Source organism: Barbatula barbatula, assembly GCF_947034865.1.
Source record: "Barbatula barbatula genome assembly, chromosome: 3".
Lineage (NCBI taxonomy): Eukaryota > Metazoa > Chordata > Actinopteri > Cypriniformes > Nemacheilidae > Barbatula > Barbatula barbatula.
Genome location: NC_136764.1, coordinates 2,444,897 through 2,468,061, shown reverse-complemented (window position 1 = coordinate 2,468,061; position 23,165 = coordinate 2,444,897). Strand labels below are relative to the sequence as shown.

Genomic DNA, 23,165 nt, shown 5'->3' with positions numbered 1-23,165 from the left:
GAGGATTGCACTTAGAGACAAATGTATAGGATCATGCAAATGTAAGTCACTTTGGTTAAAAGCGTTTGCCAAATGCATAAATGTAAATGTTTATCCTGGAGTCCCCAGCATACAGGGACACAATGGCACCGCTGGCAAAGATGGTAAAGATGGGGCTGCTGGTCAAAAAGGCCAGAAAGGAGACACAGGTTTGTTTGTCTAGTTTATATTTAATTTGTTTGTATTACTGTTCATTGTGGCATATACCTGTACATACAGTATTACATATCAGTCATATGAGAATGATGTTGATGAGACCATTAAATGAAACTCAAATAATGTCCAAAACACACTACAAAAGCTTCTAATGTATCCTAAAGTTACCAGAGGAGTTTTAATGGATACCAGTGGAACTTCTGTGGTGGTTTTCTTTCAGCAGGGTTGTCAGACTGTTGTGGTTATTTTGATGAAAGTAACTCAAGAGTAAGTGTTACGCATTACAACTCAAAGACAGTAATATTGTAATATAACTAATGACTTTTCAATGACAGTAACTAGTCATCTATAGTGTATCACATTGTGGAGGTAACTTGCCCAACACTGATCATAAGTGACCCTATCAATCCCCTTTAAAATGTTTTAAGTTGCGACCTTCATCTAGATATCATATGACACTATATGCCGGACAAATAGATTAAAAAACAGTTATAACAGCTGCTATTAGATTTTTAAAAGGTCTTATGTGTTTAAAGAGGTCATTGTGTCTTTGTTTTATCTATTGTAACTGTGCCAAAGGCTGCCAGTGCTTTCCCTGGAACGAATCGTCACTGATGACGCAACTTCCGTATAGTGTCGCAGGTGCGCGGTGCAGTTGAGGACTAACTTGGATCTTGACTTTTACTTAAAGCACTTCAGATTTTTAATTTCGGACAAAATTTTATATCTACATTTGAAATGCTTTATAAAAATATTGATAGTTCTGTGATACTATATCCAAATACCACAAACAGATTCCCTGTACTGAGATCAGTTCGCCAGGGATGCCCTATTTCACCGTTTTTGTTCCTACTGGTGGTTGAATTACTGTCACTACATATTAAACATAGTTCTATTATTAAAGGATTGTCTATTTTTGATAAGGAAATTCGATTAACTCAATTAGCGGATGATACAGCTCTCTTTTTGAGTGACAAACATCAGCTATAACCCTAATTGACCAATTTTCAGCTGCCTCAGGTTTAACGCTTAACAAATCTAAATGTGAAATCTTATGTCTGTATCAGACTGAAGAGGATAAAATGTTTAATATGCCTGTTAAGACATGTGTAAGATATTTAGGTATTCATATCTGCAAGGATCTTAAGGAACGTCAACAACTTAACTTTTCACCTAAATTGAAGAAAACTAAAACAACATTGAATTTATGGCTTCAAAGAGATGGCTTCTCTATTTTAGGAAGGATTCTTTTGACTAAAGCTGAAGGGATTTCAAGATTCGTCTATCCTGCCCTATCTCTTAATGTCAATGATTCAACATGTAAAGATATAAATACCATATTTAGGAATTTTGTGTGGAAAAACAGACACCATCATGTTAAAAAAGCAGTGCTCTCTGGTTCAAAGGAGGAAGGTGGATTTGAACTTTTGGACTTTTTGGACTTGAATTACACCTTTAAGGTGAAATGGTTGAAGGAATGTTTGAGCGCAGAAGAATCCTTATGGTACTTTATTCCCAACAATATTTTTAAGAGTGTAGGAGGCTTAACATTTTTATTGAAATGTAGCTACAATATTACAAGATTGCCGTTAAAACTTTCCCAATTTTATCAACAAGCTCTTTTGGCCTGGAAGCTATGTCATTCCCACAACTTCTCTCCACACAAGTCCATCTTATGGAATAATGATGAATGTATCACTAAAGGGAATAAGTCACTTTATTTGCAGAAATGGATTGATAGAGATATTATATTTTTAAAAGACCTTTTTGATTGTAATAACCAATAATTTAGCTATGAATCATTTCTTAGAGAGAAGGCATTCCCAATAACATTCAAAGAATATAACTCTGTTTTCAAATTTATACCTAATGGCATATTAGAATGAATGAAAAGTTATATAAAACAAAATGGAGTTCCAGACTTTAGTTTTACTCTTTATATAAATGGTGTGGATATAATGAGCAGCAATTGTATTAATAAGCATATCAGAAAATGTTTTTTAAATTTAAAGAAAATAACACCCCATGGGAAATTTTTCTGGAATGCTCAATTTACTGAGATTAATTGGCATGGGGCGTGGCTTGTTCCTTTTAGATTTGCATTACGAACAAAGTTAGAGAATTACATTTGAAAATATTGCACAATATATATCCCACAAATTTATTTATCTCAAAATTCACATCTATTGATAATTGTGTTTGTGAGACAGAAAGAGAATCTGTAATTCATCTTTTTTATGGCTGCTCATACTGTATAACATTCTGGAAAAGTGTTGAAAATTATATGGCATCTAAAATAACACAATTGCACTTGAAGGGAAACAGATAATCACTTACTTTGATTGTAAAGATAGAAATGTATGTAATATTGTAATGTATTTATTTTATTAGGTAAATTCCATATTCATAAAGCAAAATTTTCCAAATCCAAACCAAATTTTAAATTATTCCAAATTGAAATTGATTTATATATTGAGTCTCTTAAATTAGTTAAAAATAAGAAAGCTTTACTAATAACTAGTTTATATTCAAATCTCTTTAATTAATAAACTCCGCTATCCTTAATATTACTGATGTTTGTAAGTCTGTTTTATCTTTTTTTATTTTATTATTTTTATTGGTTTATCAATTTGTAATTTCATACTATTTATAATTTATTGTTTGTATATATTTTGTTAGTTCATTTTGTATTTTTGGATTGTGATGACTGAATGTGTGTAAATTTAAGTTTATACAATAAAAAAACAAAAAATAAAAAAATACTTGGATCTTGACCCAGAAAACACAAAATGTTTTTACAACTTTGCATTTCGGTTAAAATTAGGTGATGTTGCAGTAAAACTTTTTTAAACGTTTAAGTGCTATATGTTGCTTAAAATAGTGTAAAACATAAATATCATGTGTGTTTACAACGAAGACAAAACCAGACCAAACGGTAACTTTTGTGATACGTTTTATTTCGGTGTTAAAATGATTTTATATCGATTAATGAATCAATATTCTGTTAACACATCAATGAACGTTAAAGATATAAATAAACTTACAGGTTTATATTTCTCCAAGCAAAGTTTGATCGCGTTGTGAACCGAAACTAGTCCATTAGTTTAGTCCATAGACAAAATACTGCTGTGAGATGAATGAGATCTAAACCTCAACACTGCGCAAACTTCAATACTGGAAAATGACCACAAGGTGGCGCACATACACATGACAATCGGAGGAGAGAGGAGCGAGATCTTGAAATGCATTTCCAAAACCACATTGAATTTCGCTAAACCCAACGGTATAGCAAATGCAATCCCACATATTTACACCCCTTAATGTTAATGTATAAAGGGGAAAACATTTAAATGATCATTTTAATCTTAAACGTTTATAATAAACAGAATCGTGTCAAACTGTGAGCAAGTAACACATCTTATATCTTTTTTCAGCTCTAGTGTCACAGTTTGGTCTGCTTTTGCAACCCTGAGTTTATCGGTTAATGGGTTTATGGGTTTATGGGTTTATGGGTTCATGGGTTCATGGGTTCATGGGTTCATGGGTTCATGGGTTCATGGGTTCATGGGTTCATGGGTTCATGGGTTCTTGGGTTCATGGGTTCATGGGTTCATGGGTTCATGGGTTCATGGGTTCATGGGTTCATGGGTTCATGGGTTCATGGGTTCATGGGTTCATGGGTTCATGGGGTTTATGGGTTTATGGGTTTATGGGTTAATGGGTTAATGGGTTTATGGGTTTATGGGTTTATGGGTTTATGGGTTTATGGGTTTATGGGTTTATGGGTTTTTGGGGTTTATGGGTTTATGGGTTTTTGGGTTTATGGGTTTATGGGTTTATGGGTTTATGGGTTCATGGGTTCATGGGTTCTTGGCTTCATGGGTTCATGGGTTCATGGGTTCATGGGTTCATGGGTTCATGGGTTCATGGGTTCATGGGTTTTTGGGGTTTATGGGTTTTTGGGTTTATGGGTTTATGGGTTTATGGGTTTATGGGTTAATGGGTTTATGGGTTTATGGGTTTATGGGTTTATGGGTTTTTGGGGTTTATGGGTTTATGGGTTTATGGGTTTTTGGGTTTATGGGTTTATGGGTTTATGGGTTTATGGGTTTATGGGTTCATGGGTTCATGGGTTCATGGGTTCATGGGTTCATGGGTTCTTGGGTTCTTGGGTTCATGGGTTCATGGGTTCATGGGTTCATGGGTTTTTGGGGTTTATGGGTTTATGGGTTTTTGGGTTTATGGGTTTATGGGTTTATGGGTTTATGGGTTTATGGGTTCATGGGTTCATGGGTTCATGGGTTCATGGGTTCATGGGTTCATGGGTTCATGGGTTCATGGGTTCATGGGTTCATGGGTTCATGGGTTCATGGGTTAATGGGTTAATGGGTTTATGGGTTTATGGGTTTTGGGGTTTATGGGTTTATGGGTTTATGGGTTTATGGGTTTTTGGGGTTTATGGGTTTATGGGTTTATGGGTTCATGGGTTCATGGGTTCATGGGTTCATGGGTTCATGGGTTCATGGGTTCATGGGTTCATGGGTTCATGGGTTCATGGGTTCATGGGTTCATGGGTTCATGGGTTCATGGGTTCATGGGTTCATGGGTTCATGGGTTCATGGGTTCATGGGTTCATGGGTTCATGGGTTCATGGGTTCATGGGTTCATGGGTTCATGGGTTAATGGGTTCATGGGTTCATGGGTTAATGGGTTTATGGGTTCATGGGTTCATGGGTTCATGGGTTCATGGGTTCATGGGTTCATGGGTTCATGGGTTCATGGGTTCATGGGTTCATGGGTTCATGGGTTCATGGGTTCATGGGTTCATGGGTTCATGGGTTTATGGGTTTATGGGTTAATGGGTTTATGGGTTTATGGGTTTCTGTAAATATTGACCATGTATGTATAATACAACTTTTATTCAAATTTGTTTTTGTTACTACTGACTTTTTAGTAACACTTATAATAAGGTTCTATTTGTTAACATATAATGTTAAAGGATTTTAACATGCCAATGGGAAAGGAAAATAATCTTGAATTAAGGTTCAACTTTTTCTTAGTCACTCAATTGAAATGTTCTTACCCCATTGGCAGATTTTTATGCTTGTTTTAAGCACAAATTAACTGAAATATCTTTTCTTTTAACAAAAACAGGACTTATTTTCTAAGGTCATTTTGCTCATCAAGAAAATGCATCTTGATTCAAGAATTTGTAGACAATTTTACTGGAAAACAAGAAAAAAGACTAAACATTTTACATTTTACAAGCAAATCGTTAACAGTGTATTTTTATTATAAATATTCCTTTATTATGCAAGGTTCTGTCAATACATTAAACATTATTAGTTAAATCAATAGACACAAGTCAATAGTCAATACGAGAATGAAGAGATGAGTCCTCATGTATATTCTTCCCTGTCTGGATTCTGACATCGCCACACATCTATAAGACCCTTAAACATACATGATCCAGTTCACTAGAAGGGTCTGGTCTAGTTTTAGGAGGCCATCTATCAATGGTTTCATTCAACACAGTATTGAAATCTCCTCCCCACATAACTTTGGCTGAAGGATCGGAAAATAAATGCTGGAGACTCAATATTTGAAAAAAGTTAATCGTTGTTCACTTTGTTGTTGGGGGCATAACAGTGTATTAATAAATTGTTTTCGTCATTCTGATCTAACACGAGTAATATCCATCTACCGCAATCCTCTGTTTCCTAGTTTAATATTTTCTGATCGGATCACTGGTTGATTTTCTCAGAGAGAATTCGGATGATATTCTCCTGCACATCACTCAGATAAAGTTCACTTCGTTTGTCAGAGGTGTCAACTTCACTCTTTTGCTTTTTGGGAGGCTGATATTTGCTCGGTGTGTTTGATAAAGAATCACAACTTCCTCCGTTTTTTACTTTACATGCATGCGAGTGAGTATCAGTAAAACTTCTCTTCTATTTTATAGTTTTGATCTCCATCTCTGCGCCAAGATCTACAGACATTTTCTGAATTGTGCAGTGAAACTGATGATGGATCAATTGTTGCGCTACTCGAACGTCAATATTGAATCTAAATCGACCACAATAAACAACATAACGATAGTATCGACTTAATGGTATTTGTGTTTTCATTTGTACTGTGTTTTACCTAATTTGTGTTTTTTCCCTGTAAAGCTGATTTGGAACAATGCAAATTGTGAAAAGTGTTATATAAATAAAATTGAATTGAACTTGTGAGAATTACCTGATTTGTTTCTCAGTTTACAAAACAACGTCATCAACTCGTCATTAGTGATCAAACATATATGTGTAAGACATCATTTGATAGTGTAAAGTGTTTATACTTTTATTTGTGTACAATAACATTGACAACAAAAGTGCATTTATAAAATAAAGAAAATATAAAGGGTGCGCTCTCAGCCGTCACTGTCTCTAATATATTTCTGAAATCACATCTCAATATAAAGACTAAAACTCAGTGAATACATCACAGAAACACTCAGATCTGTATACTGTGCTCGGCTATAGATCATTCCACTTCACCAATAAAGTGTTTTTGTTATGCGTGTGCATTGTTAGTATTTATATTTATTTACATTATTGCTCAATACTTTGTACATTATATGTTAACAGTTATTTACAGTTTTCTTTCAGGAAAGTTGCAGCATCACTGAATCTCTGAGCTTATTAAATCAGTTCATGTTAAAGACAGAACACATGACAGACATATGATGTGTAACTGTGAGCTCATGTTGATCATAGTCTGAACCATTTGAGAAAGAAATGACCAATAAAACATATGAAGTTTCATCACATTCTTTGTTCTAGTTGCTTCAGAATATTTCACCTTGATGTCCATTATAGGTGTTTGGTGTTTATCTCTCCAGGTGTGAAACACATCAATATTCATCATCACTTACACTCCCTCACATGTGGAAAAAGTCATTATATTGTTTTATGTCAACGATCATTTAAGAATCAATTTGTCTGATGCCTAAAACTATTATTTTATTACAAGTATTTTATTTTAAGTTTATTCTTTATTAAATGAACTTTAACGCAGTAAAAGTAGGTGTCCATTGACCATGTAATAATGTATTGTGACCAGACACACGTCAGACTTTAGGAGCTCAGAGATACAGGATGATACAGAAAAGAGATCAGAATGTTATACAAATGGAAATAATGATAAATAAGACACTTTTTAGCGCTTCACAGCCGTCAGCGGTGATGTCACAGTCTTCATAGAGAAAAAGGCTCAGATGATCTTTACTGAATGAAGGGAATCCTTTCACTCTTCATGTGATTGTTACAGTCGAGGCTTAATACTGTAAAACATTGAGGAGAAACATCAGATATGATATTAATATTCACTCATCTCAGTCATTATCAACATCATGTCATAATGACTTTATACTTACAAATCATATTAAATTAATCTGAGAGAGAGAACACAATACAAGAAGTGCAGCCACACCAACATTAACACAAGTGTGAGTACAAAACATTTCTGTCACTTGTTTACTGTAAATAAATCTACTTCAAAATGTCTCGCAAACAAATAGATATTTTTGTATACACTGAATAAGTCTAGTCCTTAAATGTGTCTAATAAAGATTATTTTGTTGACTGGATACTTAAAGGAACAGTTCACCCAAAAATGAAAAGACTACTATGGGAGTCAATGGTGACCCACAACGGCTGAGTTACAAACTCTCGTGTTTATTTGTGTTCAGCACAACAAAGAAATGTATTCAGGTTTATAACAACTGGTCCCATAAAAACACAATTATTTAATCATTTACACCTTGTGTCATTCCAAACCTGTAGGACTTTCTTCTCACAAAAGATATTTTGATAAAACATTTGTCCTCACTGTCTTGTCATTGGTTTTGTATCAATACAGTCGAAGTTTATGGCTACTAACAGTTATCTGTGTCTTGCAGAAGAAAGTAAGGTTGGGTGGACTTTTATTTTCTTAGACATTTATTTTCTCGACATCAAGCTTTAAATGTCACGCCAGAGCATTCATGTCGACTAGTTTGAGCAAACCCTACAGTGTGGTTATAGTTTATAGAAATATAATGATTTAGAAAATAATAAATAACTCACAGTAGTTTCTGTAGTTGACATTGTGGATCCTTCAGTAGATCAGAGAGCAGCTTCACTCCTGAATCTTCTGGATTATTATAGTTCAGATCCAGTTGTGTCAGATGTGAGGGGTTTGATCTCAGAGCTGAAGTCAGAGCAACACAACCTTCAGATCCAATACTGCAGAACGACAGACTGAAGAGAGAAGAAAATAAATGAAATAATAACAATAACATTTAGAAAATAATCAGGAGGATATATTATTTATTATTTATCAATGTATCAAATTATGTCCCTTTTTACAAGATACAAGTAATATATTAAATGATTGTAAATCACAGTCATTTTACAATAATATCATGAATAGTTTAATATATTGAAGTTAGTTTTTAAAATGATCTCAGTTTGGTGATAATTCTGTATGAATCTGAATCAACAGAGTCATTGACTGACAGTCACTGTTGAGTCTCTTACATATAAAGATGATTCTGATAAACTTATGAAGACCTTCATTTACATAATACACACACATGTTTAACTTTATTGCTTTAAGGATTTTCTTACTTTAGTGTCTTCAGTTTACAGTTTGTGTTCTTCAGTCCATCAGAGAGCAGCTTCACTCCTGAATCCTTCAGTTTATTGTGACTCAGGTTCAGTTCTGTCAGACTTGAGGAGTTTGATCTGAGAACTGACGCCAGTGATGAACAACTTTTCTCTGTCAGTTTACAGTCACTCAGACTGAGAGAGAAATAACAAGATAACAGTGAGTCACAATGTTAGTAAGACACTTATGACTGTTTTCTGACTGCATGATGGATCTTTCTGATGTGAATAACGCTGCACTTGCCACAGAGATGAATAACAGGCAAAGCATTAACAGATGGATCTTTAATGATCACTTCTGATCTCATTTCTATGTTTCAGGATATCGTATAAAGCATCAAGGTGTCTGGAACGTGTTGAGGGAACAAGGACAGAGAACCCAAGTGCAGACAGCGGGGTCAGAGGTCAACCCTTTCTGATCCACGTGCGCTGCTTCTCTCCACCAAAGACACGCCGCATGAAGAGCAGGAGACACGTGTTCATGTTAACAACAGTAGTGCAGACACGCAGAGCAGGTCAATAGACTCACAACAATAAACTAAATACAGCAACTTTAAAGGATTTGTATCTGTCAGTCTGTTTACTGTTTGCTAAAAGTCTCCAACCTTTCCACCAGATTTGTGATATTTTATGAACCACAACCTTTTTATCTATATTGAGCATTAGCATTATTGATCAGCATGTAAACATTTGTGACCCTGTGAAAACCCAAACTAAAGTCTCAAAATCTAATTTATTATAACAAGCATCAAATATAAATCTCACTGAGATTTCAATCTTTAAAATGACATTATTCAGTTAATATTGAAGATATTGTTTTTATATTTTCACAGAATATTCAGTAGGATGATTGTATGTAGAAAACAGTTAAAAAGACTTTTGCTTTTCACAAGCAGCGTCACATTTTGTAATGAACAAGGATCTAATCTCCTCCCTTAACAATTACCGCCCAATATCCAATCTCCCCTTTCCGTCTAAAACCCTGGAACGTATAGTCGCTGCACAACTACAAACCCATCTTCATGCCAACAACCAACTGGAAACCCACCAATCAGGTTTTCACACCCACCACAGCACAGAAACCGCCCTCCTCAAAGTCCTCAACGACCTCCTCACCTCGGCTGACACCGGTTCCCTCAACATCCTCATCCTACTCGACCTGAGTGCAGCCTTCGATACCGTGAGCCATAAAATCCTGCTCACCAGACTCAAAGACCTCAGCATCGAAGGTACTGCGCTCAGCTGGCTCCATTCCTACCTATCCAACAGATCCCACTTCATCTCTCTCCATAACCACACCTCTACCACAGCCACAGTCACCCGAGGCGTTCCCCAAGGCTCTGTACTCGGCCCCCTCCTCTTCCTCATCTACATCCTCCCTCTTGGTCAGATACTCCGCCACTTCAGCATGGACTTCCATTGCTATGCTGATGACATCCAGATCTATCTCAGCACCAAATCCCCCCACAATCCTCCCCTCTCCCACATTAATTCCTGTCTATCAGCTGTTAAAACTTGGATGCAACACAACTTTCTCAAACTCAACAGTGATAAAACGGAATTCCTCCTCATAGGCTCCAAATCCACACTCAGCAAAACCAATAACCTCACTCTCACCATCGACGGAACCACTGTCTTCCCATCTCCACAGGCCCGCAACCTTGCCGTGATTTTTGACTCCACCCTCTCCCTTCAGCCTCACATCTACCAAGTCGTTAAAACCTCATTCTTTCACCTCCATAACATCGCCAAAATCAGACCCTCTCTCACACTCCCAGCTGCCGAAATACTCATTCATGCCTTTATCTCCTCTCGACTGGACAACTCACTTCTCCTCGGCATTAGCTCCACCCACATTAACCGACTCCCCCTGGTCCAGAATTCAGCCGCCCGACTCATCACCCGCTCCAAATCTTGGCATCACATCACTCCAGTCCTTAAACAACTGCACTGGCTTCCCATCGGATCACCTAAAAAATCCTGGTCCTCACCTACAAAGCCCTTCACCATCTGGCCCCCACATATCTCACTGAACTCCTCTCCTTGTACCAACCCTCACGGTCCCTCAGATCCACCTCAGCTGGTCTCCTCTCCATTCAAAATTCCAAACTCTGCAGTTTTGGGGACAGAGCATTCTCTAGGGCAGCTCCCAGGCTCTGGAACTCCCTCCCCCCTGATATCGACCTTCTGAGACATTTGCCATCTTCCAGTCCCGCCTCAAGACCCATCTCTTTACCTCTGCCTACCCATAGCCCATGTCCCTTTTTTCCTTTTCTTTTTTTTATCTTGTAAAGCGACATTGAGTTCTTGAAAAGCGCTATATAAATTCAATTTATTATTATTATTATTATTAATAGTGAAATGATTGAAAGACAGAAGTAGTTCTGGTATGAAGGGCATGAAAAGGCTTATTTAGTAAGTAAATTAGTTTTCTGTTTATGATGAGAGCATTTTAATAGTTACATTACATTTGTTGTTTGAATGTTGTCAGTAGTTTTATATTGACAGATATTAACTATCAGACTTCTATTGAGAGGGCATTCCCCTCGCCACAGAACCTACAATACAGAGATACATAACCTACTGTGTAAGGCAGGGCTCTTCAATTGGCGGCCCGTGGGCCGGATCCGGCCCCCGAGATATTTTGTAGTGGCCCTTGAAGTGTAATGTTGTTATTACATATGAGCAAAACCGTAGATTCGGCAGACACGTCTGTAAACAGCTGGCGGAAAAAGCGATAATGGAGGTACAGCGGATAATTTTTGGGTGTTGTACCTATATGCGCCAGTAGGTGGCTCCTATAAATAATGTTCTGTTGGGTGCATTGCCATTGTTCTGTGTACGTTACAATATCTAGTCCTAGGCCTACCTGTTTCGGCCGGAAACATATTTTGACGGACCGCTCAAACTTGTCTCTTTCAAAGCCAGCAAGCAAACAAGACAAAATGTCTCTATCTATTTTAGGAAAAAGGAAAGTTGACTCAGAGAACAGGCAGTTCAACAATGAATGGACAGAGAAATATGCATTTATTACAGTCAATGTGAAACGTGTCTGCCTAATCTGCAAAGAGTGCCTTGCCGTGTGTAAAGAGTTTAATTTGAGAAGGCATTTCAAGACAATGCATGCTAACTTTGACACTACTTTCCCACTGGGATCCGTTGCCCGGAGCCAGAAGATATCGGGGCTTACATCTTGTTATGAGCAAAGACGTCGCATGTTGTTTCGGGCATGTACGGATCAAGAGAGGGCAACGGCAGCATCTTTGCGAGTGGCATGGATATTGGGCAAAAAGAAAAAGCCGTTTACAGATTCTGTGACAGTCAAGGAGTGTATGTTGGCATCCATTGAGGAGGTTGTAACAGACGAGGAAGCTCGAAAAAGCATTATCGACTTAATCAAGCAAATTCCAATATCTGACACGTCAAATATGAGGAGAGTCGAGTGCCTTGCATCGGACGTTTTCGAGACGCTTTTGGACAAACTGAGGAAGGCCGAGGTGATGTCTTTGGCGGTGGATGAGTTGACAGATAACAGTGATATTGCGCAGTTGTGCCTCTACGTGCGATTTTTTGATGGTGAATGTTTTCGCGAGGATTTGCTTGGACTAATTCCCATGGAGGGGCGCACTACTGGTGAGATTTTATTCACCGAAATTGCCTCATTCTTTGAGGAAAACAACTTGGATTTGGCGCACATCAGGGGCTCGCCGCGAGGATGGCTGCCGTGGCTCCTCAGTTGAGATCGCTACATTGCCTCATCCACCAAAGCCTCCTATGTGCCAAGCTCAGCGGTGAGTTAAAACAGACCATGGACTCTGTCATGGCAATTATAAACTTTATCCGTTGCACCTCCAGTTTACAGCACCGCCTTTTTCGCAAGCTGTTGAACGACATGTCTGCTGAATATAAAGATTTGCTCATTCACAATGACATTAGATGGCTTAGCAAAGGAAACGCTTTGAAACGTTTTAGTGAACTACGAGAGGAGATTCTGGTGTTCCTCCAGTCTTCGAAATTGAAAAAAGCTGGCAAGTTTCTGTCTGTGATGGAAGATGATGAGTTTAATGCCGCTGTTTGCTTTTTGAGCGACGTTTTCAATCATTTGAACCAACTCAACATGGAGCTGCAGGGCAGAGGTAAAACAGCCGTGGAACTTGTGGAGAAACTTCATGCATTTCAAAGAAAGCTATCACTCTTCTCTGCTGATCTTTGTCCTGGGAAGATGCTCCACTTCCCCACACTGAGGAAATCTGGCCTGCAAATTACACGGCTGATGTCAAGCTTTATTGACACATTGAAGAACAACTTTGCCACTAGGTTTGGTAATTTCAGCATCTCCAGTGAAGTGATGAGATTTGTGAAGGACCCTTTCTGTGTTAATGTTGAGACAGACTTTGCATTGAAAGGAAAGGAGGTGGTATCATCTTTGGATGAGGGATCTTTACAGCTAGAACTCATTGACATTCAGTCGTCAGATGACTTGCGACAGTCATTGCAGCAGGCAGGTTTTGAAAAATTCTGGACCCATTTAGTCAGCCAAGACAAATTTCCACACTCAAGAGGTCTTGCACTTTTTCTTCTGACAATGTTTGGCTCAACATACACATGTGAGTCATCATTCTCACACATGAATGCCATTAAAACTCACAATCGCATATCACTCACTGACCAGCATCTGCAACACTGCTTGCACATTTCCCTGACAACATATACACCTGACTTCACTTCTCTTGCTAAATCAAAAAAATGCCATTTCTCTCATTAGATGGCAAATGTTGGCAAACTACATACAACGTAACATGTTGTTTATTTTTGAACTGTAATGTTTTTCATGTTTTTTGCCAGTTTGTTGTTGGTTTTATTGTTCCATTTGTTGGTGTTGAAGTTATTTGTCAGTTATAGCCTATGAATGTAATTCTAAATATCTAATATTACTCACCTAAACTGAGTGATGTAATTTGCACCAAGCTATGCACTTTGGTTTTAGTTTTTGTAGTTTCCTGTCACTCAAATGAGTGCAATCGTAAATAATCTGTGATATTGCTGGTTTCTGATTTATGTTCAAAATAGACAAAAGTAAGAACAGCAGTAGCTCATGTGTGAATTTATGGGGCAGTCTGTTTTATTATTTTGTTTGAGTTGTATTCAGTTACCAATTAGCTGCATTTCTGTTTTAGAAAGGGGATAGTTTGAATGTGACATTTAAATTTGAATGTAACAATGCCTTGGGCCCATGGGTCTTAATACATCATAATGTGCATATGTTGTTCTGCATAAAAAATTGAATATATTGACTCCTATATGTTCTGTTAATTTCTTTATTTGTTACCGCGATTAGTCATATTCTCCGGCCCCTTGTTTTGCTTCAGTTTGATGAACTGGCCCCAGTCCCAAATTAATTGAAGAGCCCTGGTGTAAGGGGTAGTAGTGAGGTCTTTAATGTGGACAAATGGCAATAAATTAGCAATTATTTTTTATTTTAACAGTCACATAACAATCTCATCTGCACAAGTCAGATGTATAAATATTGAAAGATAAATAATATTTGTCAAGTTAACTGTGAATAATTAAAACTGTACTCAATGTGCCAGTGTTGCGCAGTCGCAGTTCATTGCACTAAATATCTGCGCATCTTTTTGGATTATCTGGATGTCACAGATTTAGCTTCAACCTCGCCGCTGCTTAATAACAATAAACTGCACTGTGACAAGGTGAGACATGTTTTATATTTAATAATGTTTGCTGTTCATTTCATTTAATGTTTGGTGTTTATTTTAGACTCGTACCTGATGAACGTGGTCGTTTGTGGTTGTTATGAAACATCTGTCCGTGGGTTTGAAGCGATTGTCACACACAGTATAAATGACAGATGCTTTAGTAGATATTTGTTGGAGTCGCTCTTTTGCTGCAGAGTTAGAGCTTTAAAAAACACATTTTAATGGATATGAGGGTTTGTGTTTGTTATCTGTAAGTCTCTGTGCATGTTCATGCATTCATTCAGTGTTTTGGATTCTTGAGAAGGATTTGTTTAGATATGATGTGGTATCATTTATGGGGACGTTACTTTGGAATATCGCTGTTGTTTGGCCGGAGGAAATTTTGCCATAACCGAGGTTTTGTTGAAACGCGGCAACTGTCAACTACATCAAATTTACACAAGAACAAGAGTGAAACAGCAAAACAAACAGCAAAAATACTCGACAGTTACTTGAGATTTATTACAAAATAATAAATCAGTAACTCACAGTAGTGTCTGTAGTTGACAATGTGGATCCTTCAGTAGATCAGAGAGCAGCTTCACTCCTGAATCTTCTGGATTATTTCTGCTCAGATCCAGTTGTGTCAGATGTGAGGGGTTTGATCTCAGAGCTGAAGTCAGAGCAACAAAACCTTCAGATCCAATACTGCAGAACGCCAGACTGAATAGAGAAGAAAATAAATGAAATAATGACAATAACATTTAGACAATAATTAGGAGTAAAATAAATTAATATAGTTAATTATACTTTAATATTATTCAATTATTCATCTATGTATCAAATTATTAAGATACAAGTAATATGATCATTTTACAATAATATCATGAATAGTTTAATATATTGAAGTTAGTTATTAAAATGATCTCAGTTTGGTGATAATTCTGTATGAATCTGAATCAACAGAGAGTCAATGACTGACAGTCACTGTTGAGTCTCTTACATATAAAGATGATTCTGATAAACGTATGAAGACCTTCATTTACATAATACACACACATGTTTAACTTTATTGCTTTAAGGATTTTCTTACTTTAATGTCTTCAGTTTACAGTTTGTATTCTTCAGTCCATCAGAGAGCAGCTTCACTCCTGAATCCTTCAGATTATTGTCACTCAGGTTCAGTTCTGTCAGACTTGAGGAGTTTGATCTGAGAACTGACGCCAGTGATGAACAACTTTTCTCTGTCAGTTTACAGTCACTCAGACTGAAAAAGAAATAACAAGATAACAGTGAGTCACAATGTTAGTAATAAACTCATAATCAAAACAAGTTGATCTCATTTCAATGAAAGCTTGAAAACTTCTATAAGTGACAGTGAACTTCAGTAAAACATGATGTGTGTGTCCAGAAACACAAGAACAGTATGTCATGTTAACTTCATGTAAATGGAGAGAAACCTTCTGTATAATACAATTACATTTATTAATTGGGGAATTGTTTTTATCCAGAGAGATTTACACATGAGATTAAAACAAGATGAATGAGTTTATCCAAGAGAAAACATAATACAAGTAAAGTGACTACATCAAATTTACACAAGAACAAAAGTGAAACAGCAAAAATAATCGACAGTCAATTGAATTAAACAAAATGATAATTTGATCAGTAACTCACAGTAGTGTCTGTAGTTGACAGTGTGGATCCTTCAGTAGATCAGAGAGCAGCTTCACTCCTGAATCTTCTAGATTATTATAGTTCAGATCCAGTTGTGTCAGATGTGAGGGGTTTGATCTCAGAGCTGAAGTCAGAGCAACACAACCTTCAGATCCAATACTGCAGTTAAACAGACTGAAGAGAGAAGAAAATAAATGAAATAATGACAATAACATTTAGACAATAATTAATAGTACAATTATTTAATAATACTTTAATATATTTTTATTATTCATCAATGTGTCAAATTATGTCCCTTTTTACAAGATACAAGTAATAAATTAAATGATTGTATATCACTGTCCTTTTACAGTAATATCATGAATAGTTTAATATATTGAATTTAGTTATTAAAATGATCTCAGTTTGGTGATAATTCTGTATGAATCTGAATCAACAGAGAGTCATTGACTGACAGTCACTGTTGAGTCTCTTACATATAAAGATGATTCTGATAAACTTATGAAGACCTTCATTTACATAATACATACACATGTTTAGCTTTATTGCTTTAAGGATTTTCTTACTTTAGTGTCTTCAGTTTACAGTTTGTATTCTTCAGTCCATCAGAGAGCAGCTTCACTCCTGAATCCTTCAGATTATTGAGTCTCAGGTTCAGTTCTGTCAGACTTGAGGAGTTTGATCTGAGAACTGACGCCAGTGATGAACAACTTTTCTCTGTCAGATTACAGAGACTCAGACTGAAAGAGAAATAACAAGACAACAGTGAAGATATAAACACATCAAGAGATAATGTTTGAACAATGAGAATCATCTGCACAAGAGCTGAAGCAACATCTGCACCTGATAGAGAATCACTGCAAGAACTGAACACTGACAGACAATTATAAATAAAAACAAATGAATGAAAATCAGAAAAAAGCCACAAGAGAGCAGCTCTCACTCTATAGATGCAGTGAACAATTCCATCATGTTTTATTGTGTCTCTGTAGGACATTAACTACAGTAATGTGGACTGTTAGATGTTCAGGTGAAACTGCAGGTAAAGACTCACTCAGCTGTTCTGGATGCTTTGATCACTGGCAGAAGCCTCAGAAGACATTCATCTGATTGATCATATTTCCTCAGATTAAACTCATCCAGCTTCTCTTCTGAGTTCAGTAACACAAACACCAGAGCCGACCACTGAGCAGAAGAGAGACGGACTCCAGCAAGACTAAACTCATCTCCTCTGTTCACATATGTTTGTACTTCCTGCACTAGAGAATGATCATTGAGTTCATTCAGACAGTGAAACAGATTGATGGATTTCTCTGGAGAGAGATTCTCTCTGATCTTCATCTTAATGTACTGGACTATTTCCTGTTTACTGTCAGAGCTTCTTCCTGTCTGTGTCATCAGATCTCGTAAGATTGTCTGACTGGACTCCAGTGAGAGACCCAGAAGAAATCTGAGGTAAAGATCCAGGTGTCCGTTCTCACTCTGTAAGGCCTTGTCCACTTCACTCTTCAGTAAATCAATCATGTTTGATCTCAATCTGCTGAAGGGTCTTGATGTTTTCTGAAGAAATGACAGAAACTTGAACAAAGCAGCGAGAAACTCCTGAACGCTCAGATGCACAAAGCTGAACACCTTCCCCAGGTTCAGTCCAAACTCCTCTCTGAAGATCTGAGTACAAACTCCTGAGTACACTGACGCTTCTCTGACATCAATGTCACACTCTCTCAGATCCTCCTCATAGAAGATCAGGTTCCCTTTCTCCAGCTGTTGAAAAGCCAGTTTTCCCAGAGACTCAAGACTCTTTCTAGCCTGCTGAAGATCTACCTCACATTTCCCATCATACTTCTGACTCTTCAGTTTAATCTGAAACATCAGGAAGTGTGTGAACATGTGAGTGAGAGTCTTGGGGATCTGTGCTGGACTCTCTGCTTCACTCAACATTCTCTGGAGAACAGTGGCTGAAATCCAGCAGAAGACTGGGATGTGACACATGATGTACAGACTTCTGGATGATTTCATGTGTGTGATGATTCTGTTGGCCAGACTCTCATCATTGATTCTCTTCCTGAAATACTCGTCCTTCTGAGGGTCATTGAATCCTCGTACATCTGTGATCAGATCAACACACTGAGGAGGAATCTGATTGGCTGCTGCTGGTCGAGAGGTGATCCAGATCAGAGCAGAAGGAAGCAGATTCCCCTTGATGAGGTTTGTCAGCAGCACATCCACTGACGCTGATTCTCTGACATCAAACAAACTCGGATTCTTTGAGAAATCTAGAGGAAGACGACACTCATCCAGACCATCAAAGATAAACACAACTTTATAATCATCAAAGTCTGTCGATCTCCGTTCTGTTGTATCTGTGAAGAACTGATGAAGAAGATCCATCAGACTGATATTTGTCTGTTTGATCAGATTCAGTTCTCTGAAAGGAAGTGGAAATATGAAGTGAAGATCTTGATTTGTTTTTTCTTCAGCCCAATCCAGAATGAACTTCTGCACAGAGACTGTTTTTCCAATTCCAGCGACTCCTTTAGTCAGCACACTTCTGATGGGTTTCTTTAGTTCAGGTGAGACTTTAAAGATGTCATTACATTTGATTTGTGTTTCTTGTGTCTCTGATCTTCTGGATGCCGTCTCAATCTGTCTCACCTCATGTTCATTATTGATGTCTTCACTCCCTCCCTCTGTGATGTACAGCTCTGTGTAGATCTCATTCACAAGTGTTGAGCTTCCTTGACTTGAGATTCCTTCATTCATTCTCTGGAATTTCTCTTTTAGTCTGGATTTGTGTTTCTTTATGTTTAAAGGGGCCAATTCTGTGGAAGGGAAAACAAAATAAGTTAAATGCATGAAATGTCAAATAAAAAAAATAATCCACAGGAATAAATTCATGAATCTCTTACTGGTCTGTAGTTTGTCAGCGAGGTCTGTCTGCTTCATCTTCCTCAGGACGTTCAGTGTGATCTTCAGAAACATCTCTCTGACTCTGATCTGATCTTCATCATCCTCCTCTTCTCTCTCAGAGCATGATGGGTAATCTGGACTCAGTAGACTCTTGAAGATCTTCAGCTCTTTCTTCATCAGAGAGATGAGTTTGTGCTCAAGCTCCTGAAAACATTGTTCAAACACACATGATTTTGTTTTCTTATGAGGGCAGAAAAAGGTTTAAAGCTCATTTTAGTGAACACAGTTTTTTCTAAATTGCTTGACCCTCATTTCATGAAACCTGTAACACATTTAAACACTATAAACACACATCAAAACTACACAAACAAAATCATATTTTCTTTAATTCATATTTTGCCTTCATATTTTGCCATGATTCTCAAAGCATCAAATACACATCAGCATTGATAACACACTGAGATCTATTTCAAATCAATATGATCGTGACTTCTTACTACAATGAATCAGTTTGAAACTAAACATCTAAACATGTTTCAGAATCATCAGTAATAATAACAGTAATCTGTGTAAAGCTGCAGTACGACTGACAGTAAAAGAATCTCATGAAACGCCCCTTAAACATACAGATTTGATTTTGGCCTTAGAAACATATTTTGTGGTAAAATCATTTTAAAGCTTCATTTGAAGAAGAGCATCTACATTTCAGAATAAACTGTGAATGAAACATGATATTGAAAATAAATCAAATGAATGTAAAAAAAATGATTGTTAATCAAAGCAAATACTAAAAACGACACATTCTTTAAAAGAGAATTCTATAAAAAAATCCCTAATTAATATTTATATATAAACGGTTGTTACACAGTAATTGCTTTGCATCCATTTCTCAACTTTACACACAGACAAACACACATACACACACGAACACACACAGACAAACGCACATACACACACAAACACACACAGACAAACGCGCACACATACACAGACAAACGCGCACACACGCACACACACAGACAAACGTGCACACACACACAAACACACACACAGACAAACGCGCACACACGCACACACACAGACAAACGTGCACACATACACAGACAAACGCGCACACACGAACACACACAGACAAATGCACACACACACACACTGACAAACGCGCGCACACACACAGACACACACACTGACAAACGCGCACACATACATAGACAAACGCGCACACACGAACACACACAGACAAATGCACACACACACACACTGACAAACGCGCGCACACACACAGACACACACTGACACACACACTCACCTGGAAAACAGACTCCATGTGCTTCCCTTTGATTGAGACATTTGTTGTGTTTCTGTAATGTAACAATAAATGAAATATGTGTTTCATACAGTGAACACTTGGATTAATGTGTGTATCTGTCAGTAAAGTGTTCAGTGAATATCTGCAGTAACATCAACAGCACAGACTCAGATCAGAGAATAAAGACTGATGAAGTGATTTACTCGTCTAAACCATCAGACTGTTCTCACCTCACATCTGGATCATCACAGTCTCCTGAACTGAAGTTAACTGGATCATCCATTGAATCATCACTCTTCATGGACACACAGCTGGGTTTAGAAGATTCTCCACCAGTCAAACTAAAACAACATTTATGTAATGAGTTTATGTAATGTATCAGTAATGTGATTAATTTGTATAGTATATTAGAATAAATATAGGATATATGAACAAAAATATTCAGAAAATAAAGTAAAAAGTAATTTCTGCTAAGATAAACTGTTATAAATGAACATATTTGTAAGGACAACTATATTGCTTACATGTAATAATATGTTTTATGCATAAATTTAGCTAAATCTCGTACATCCCAGTTTGAAGCAAGAAAACTGAATCTGTCTGTAGTCCAACCTTTTAAAATCCCTTTGCAAGTGATACAGTAAGATTCAAATGTGATTCCTCCTCTGTGCTATAGTGAGATATGAACTCTGCTTATCTAAAGAGAATTTAATAATACAAACAATAAAGAAAACCAAAGAAACCCCTCCCCACACAAACTAATATTGATTTGAAATGAAAGTTGTTTTAAGTATAAACTCTGACAGCTATCAGACAAACCAAACACATGTAACACGTTTCGCAATTACAGTTAAAAAGGACAAATTTGTATATTAAAATATTTTACTCATCTCACCTTTTAAACTGTCTGGAGAGACTCATTGTTCCTGCAATAAAAACACTGTGTTAGACACTTCTTTAAACCAGTCATCCTCAGCTAAGCTGCACATTTCATCTTTTAAACAGTGAAGTGTCTCATATTATTGTTGAACTGCCCTATTGTGCTTTACATTTCTAACATGGACTGAAGGGGCGGAGCCAGACGTGGGGAGATTGGGGGCTTAACCCAATACTATGGGCTTGGTCCCCAATGAGAGGTTTTCCCCATTTATGGCGACTATATTACTATTTTCTAAGTGTTCTTTATATTTTGAAACCATAACATAGCAAATGTAGGCACTGTAATAATGACCGATTTAAAAAGCATGTTAACTTTCAGAAGATTCAGCATTTTAATTTTAACACATTTAATTTACCTCTATTTTAATCTAAACGTCTTCCTCTGTTAAATTACTGGTTAAATAGCGGACTGGATGACTTTATTATAGAAACCTAAAGAGATTCGTGGTCATCCGCCCCTGGACTTGGTCTGTTGCCAGAAAAATGGTGCAGGAATGAATCTTTCCACTTTCACTTAAGACATTATATCGAGTATTTTCACAAGAGAATCGGCAAACAAGTCACATATGACTGTTTATAAACACGCTTCCTAATTACAAGAATAACATTTACATTTAGTCATTTTTCAGACGATTTTATCCAAAGCGACTTATGAAGAATTCAGGGAGCAATGAGCGATATGTCACACAGGAGCAATAGTTCAATACAAAAAACAACACACAACAATAAACGCGATGTAAATAAAGTAAAACAGTCCATTGAATCTACTGAATAAATGTGATACTCACAGTTTTTTTCTTAACTTTAATAACAATGATGATTCTTCTCACTTTAAAATGTCTTCTGCTGTAACAGTTTCACTTTCACATGATGACTGTAATGACGGAGGAGGAGCCTTGAAAGAGCTCAAACACAATGATACACACACACACACACAATCACACACACACACACACACACACACACACACACACGCACACACACACACACACACACACACACATACACACACACTTCGCAGTGTGTAGTGTTTCCTTTCGCTGCAGCCAATTGGCTTCTGAACTACAGTGGTAGTTTTACTGCTATTATAATAATACTTTTGTGAGACATATTTAGTTTGGTTAAGAAAACAAAGATGGTGTTTAATCTGGTGCCGGTCGCATAAACCGCTTAGAATGACAAGATCGTCCTCTGTTATTTCGTTTTGTGTCTTGTGTCTGGCCCCAGATGATGTAATCATAAATGGATTAACTACAACATTTTTTACTCCACTTATTTTTGTTGTCTTGATAAAAGTATGTATAGTTATTTGTATAGTAATGAGCGACTTTAAATGGTTGAAATATGAATCATTTTATAAACACCCGCGTATGTTAAGTAGATCTATGACGCAATCGAAACGTGAGGCGTTGGCGACCTCTACTGGAGACTTTACTCAACGACACATCACTCGAGTCGAGCCGGTTCTGACAGGACTTGTTTCGCTTCAGTTTCGGTCTGTTACTCTGTGAACTGCAGCTAAACACTTCACACAAATATACCAACTTAAACATTCTTACGTGTTAACACGCGACATTCACCTTTACACGACGATTATATAAGAAATCATTTCTGAGGTAAATATGAGAATTAGTTTTGTTGGTCCTGCAGAGACATGGATTGGTTTCACTGTAATAACTGTTTTCTGAGAAGAGGGAAACCATTTGTAGTGTCCAGCTGTGGTCATATATTCTGTCAGGACTGCATGAA

At 37.1% G+C, this 23,165-nt stretch overlaps 1 protein-coding gene across 1 annotated transcript; it reads right to left on the bottom strand.

The window, feature by feature from the left end:
- Positions 1–6,514: 6,514 nt before the first annotated feature.
- LOC306891700 (NLR family CARD domain-containing protein 3-like) lies at positions 6,515–22,295 on the bottom strand. The gene is made up of 13 exons (XM_079452174.1): positions 22,205–22,295; positions 21,373–21,403; positions 20,708–20,818; positions 20,478–20,529; positions 19,168–19,372; positions 17,313–19,080; positions 16,825–16,998; positions 16,259–16,432; positions 15,675–15,848; positions 15,131–15,304; positions 8,847–9,020; positions 8,304–8,477; positions 6,515–7,519 (listed from the first exon to the last, which is right to left on the bottom strand). The coding sequence occupies exons 2-13, from the start codon at positions 21,396–21,398 to the stop codon at positions 7,501–7,503; spliced, it is 3,225 nt and encodes a 1,074-aa protein (XP_079308300.1). The 5' UTR covers positions 21,399–21,403; positions 22,205–22,295; the 3' UTR covers positions 6,515–7,500.
- Positions 22,296–23,165: the final 870 nt, after the last annotated feature.